General features: G+C 60.5%; 1 protein-coding gene across 1 annotated transcript; it reads right to left on the reverse strand.

Annotated features, from left to right (window-relative positions):
* Window positions 1-54: 54 nt before the first annotated feature.
* On the reverse strand, window positions 55-2,219 carry UFSP1 (UFM1 specific peptidase 1). Its single transcript, XM_075070423.1, has one exon. The coding sequence runs from the start codon at window positions 1,966-1,968 to the stop codon at window positions 1,531-1,533; it is 438 nt and encodes a 145-aa protein (XP_074926524.1). The 5' UTR covers window positions 1,969-2,219; the 3' UTR covers window positions 55-1,530.
* Between the last annotated feature and the right edge of the window lie 442 nt (window positions 2,220-2,661).

A 2,661-nucleotide genomic window follows, 5' to 3' on the forward strand; every position in this document is an offset into this window, starting at 1 on the left:
AGCCAGCAAAACAGAGGTTTATTCGATGACAGGAACAGGGTCTAAAACAGCGAAGAGAAAATATTCATCCTTTTCTGCCTGATGCAATAAGCATTGTAACTGGATTTACGGAAACCGAAGTTGCAGAGGAGCGAAGGTCGAGGAATGCCCAGCTGGTAACAGGGAAACCTCCCTAGGTGGCAAAGGCACATTTAAAGAGGGAAAAATACGCATGAGACACAAGGTTTATCTGTGGGTGCACCCGGATCCATCCACGGCCCTTGCTTTCCAGTTCCCCAGTGGAGACCTGCAACTGCCCCGTCTTTGGACTGGGGTGGGCCTGGACTGGCCCGTTCCTGGGGCCGTCCCAGCCCCCCCCCCGCCCCGCCGCTTGCTTTCCCTTTAGAGAGTGTTTGCTCCCCCAAACTCCCCGGCTTCTGGTTTTAACAGCTCCTTTTTGGGGCAGCCTTGGGGGTCCTGGCTCGGAGCGGGCTCCCCAGCCGAGAACACATTCGCCCCGGCGTCTCCGCGGTTTGTGCCCTGAGCAGCGGGGAGAAAATTGTCCCAGCGAGTGGCCCGCTGTGGCCAGCCAGATTCCCAGGCGTTTCATCTCGGGACGCGCTCTTTCCTTACTGAACGGATCGTTAATTCCTGGCGACGCCAGGAGGGCCGGGCTCCCCGAAGGAAGCGTGCAAAAGGCAGGGGGGCTGAATGAGCCGTGAAAGCGATTTGGGTAGTGTGGGAGATGGTTCGCGGCTCACACCAGGACCAGGGGTCACCCGCTGAAATGACTAGGCAGCAGGAAGGAAAGATTGCTTCATGCAACACAGTTAACCTGGGGAACTCCTCACGGCAGGACACTGCTAAGGCCAAAAGCATCGTTGGAGTCAAACACGAATCAGAGACGTTCCTGGTCCCTCAATGGCTATTAACCAGGACAGCCAGGGATGCGACCCCCCCAATTCTCCAGGTGTCCCTAAACCTCTGCCTGCCCGAAGCCGAGAGTGGACGACAGGGGATGGATCACTCGCTATCTGCCCTGTCCTGTTCGTTCCCTTCCAGAGCATGGAGGGGGCACGTGGCCCAAAATCAGCTGGGAATCGTCATTCTCTCAGGTCAGGCCGGGAGAGTGGTAGCTTTGGGCAAACTCCTCTCGCTCGTGCAAACCAACGTTCATGAGTCCCCGGCAAAGCCCTTGGTGGCCGTCTGGTGACTCTCGCTTGTGTAAACCAAATTCACATGGCCCTCTTGTGCAACTCCCTTGGTGACCAACTGGGTGACTCTCACTTGTGCAAAGCAGTGTTCACAAGTCCCAGTGACATCTCCCTTGTGCAAAGCTCTTGGTGGCTCTCTGGACAATTCTTGCTTGTGCAAACCAAGCTTCATGAGTCCTAGTGACATCTTCCTTGTGGAATCTCTTGGGGGCCATCCGGGTGATCCTTGCTCGTGCAAGCAAATATTCACAGATCCCTGTGACATTGCCCTTGTGCAAAGCTCCCGGGGGCCCAGTGACTCCCTCAGAGCCATCCGGGCGATGCTCGCTCGTGCAAATCAGTTTTCACCAGCGCCATCTCCCTCGCCCGCGTCCCGCCAGAACTGCGGCAGGCAGAGATTGTAGAAGGAGGCAGGGTCGAAGGAGGCCAGGCCCTGCCAGCGCACCCACCCCGCTGCCTGCATCCCCTCCCGCCCCAGGCCCCCAGCCCCCCTGTAATAGTGGGGATCCAGGACAAGGAGATGGTGGCCGGCGGGCACGGAGCAGACCCCCAGTAGCCCCTTGGAGGAGCTGTCAGCATCACCCCCCAGCATCACAGGCCCCCCACCCTCCTGGAAATGAGTATACAAGGCCCCCACCTGCCCCCCCAGGCCCCTGCCCCGGAGGGTGTGCACGATTTTGCACGGCACCCCAAAAAAGTGATCCAGGCACAAGCCGGCCTCCACCGTGCCGATCCAGTCCCGGGAGCCGGCGAAGGCCGGGGGCTTGTCTCCCATCTCCACCAGGGCCTGCTGGATGGCCAGGAGGGTGGGGACCGGCCGGGGGCAGCCCCCCGGCTCCGCTCCGGCCCCTGTCAGCCAGGAGCAGAGGGTCTGGAGGGTCCGGTAGCCACAGCCCCAGCCCCGGTCATCCACCCCGTCACAGCCATAGTGGTAATAGAGGTAGGAGCCAGAGACTAGGGCGGCCCGAGTTGGGGAGCCCGGAAAGGGGAGGCCCCGCTGAATGTCAGGGAGCAGAGACCTCGGGACGTCCCTGCAGGGAGAGAGAAAATGTATTAGAGCTGGGTGCTGAGATGCGACCACCTCTGGCGTGGGGCGGCTGGTTTCCCAGGGACCCCTCGCCCGGCGCAGAGATGCGACCACCTCTGGGGCAGAGCGGGTGTAACTGGTGAGTAACAATTTAAGCCATTGAAATTGCAGGGTTGACTGAGTGAGGGAGAATCTGGGTCAGGGCTGAATCCTATGGGGGATGGGGGCAACAATCACACCCCAACTCTGCTGTGAGCAATGGACACCACTGCCAGGACTCCTGGGTTCCCGGCCCGGCTCTCGGAGGGGAGTGGGGGCTGGTGGGTTAGAGCAGAGGGGGAAGGAGCCAGGACTCCTGGGTTCTCTCCTGGCTCTGGGAGGGGAGTGGGGGCTGGTGGGTTAGAGGAGGGGGGGCTGGGAGCCAGGACTCCTGGGTTCTCT

This window comes from Chelonoidis abingdonii, chromosome 11 (assembly GCF_003597395.2).
Source record: "Chelonoidis abingdonii isolate Lonesome George chromosome 11, CheloAbing_2.0, whole genome shotgun sequence".
Lineage (NCBI taxonomy): Eukaryota > Metazoa > Chordata > Testudines > Testudinidae > Chelonoidis > Chelonoidis abingdonii.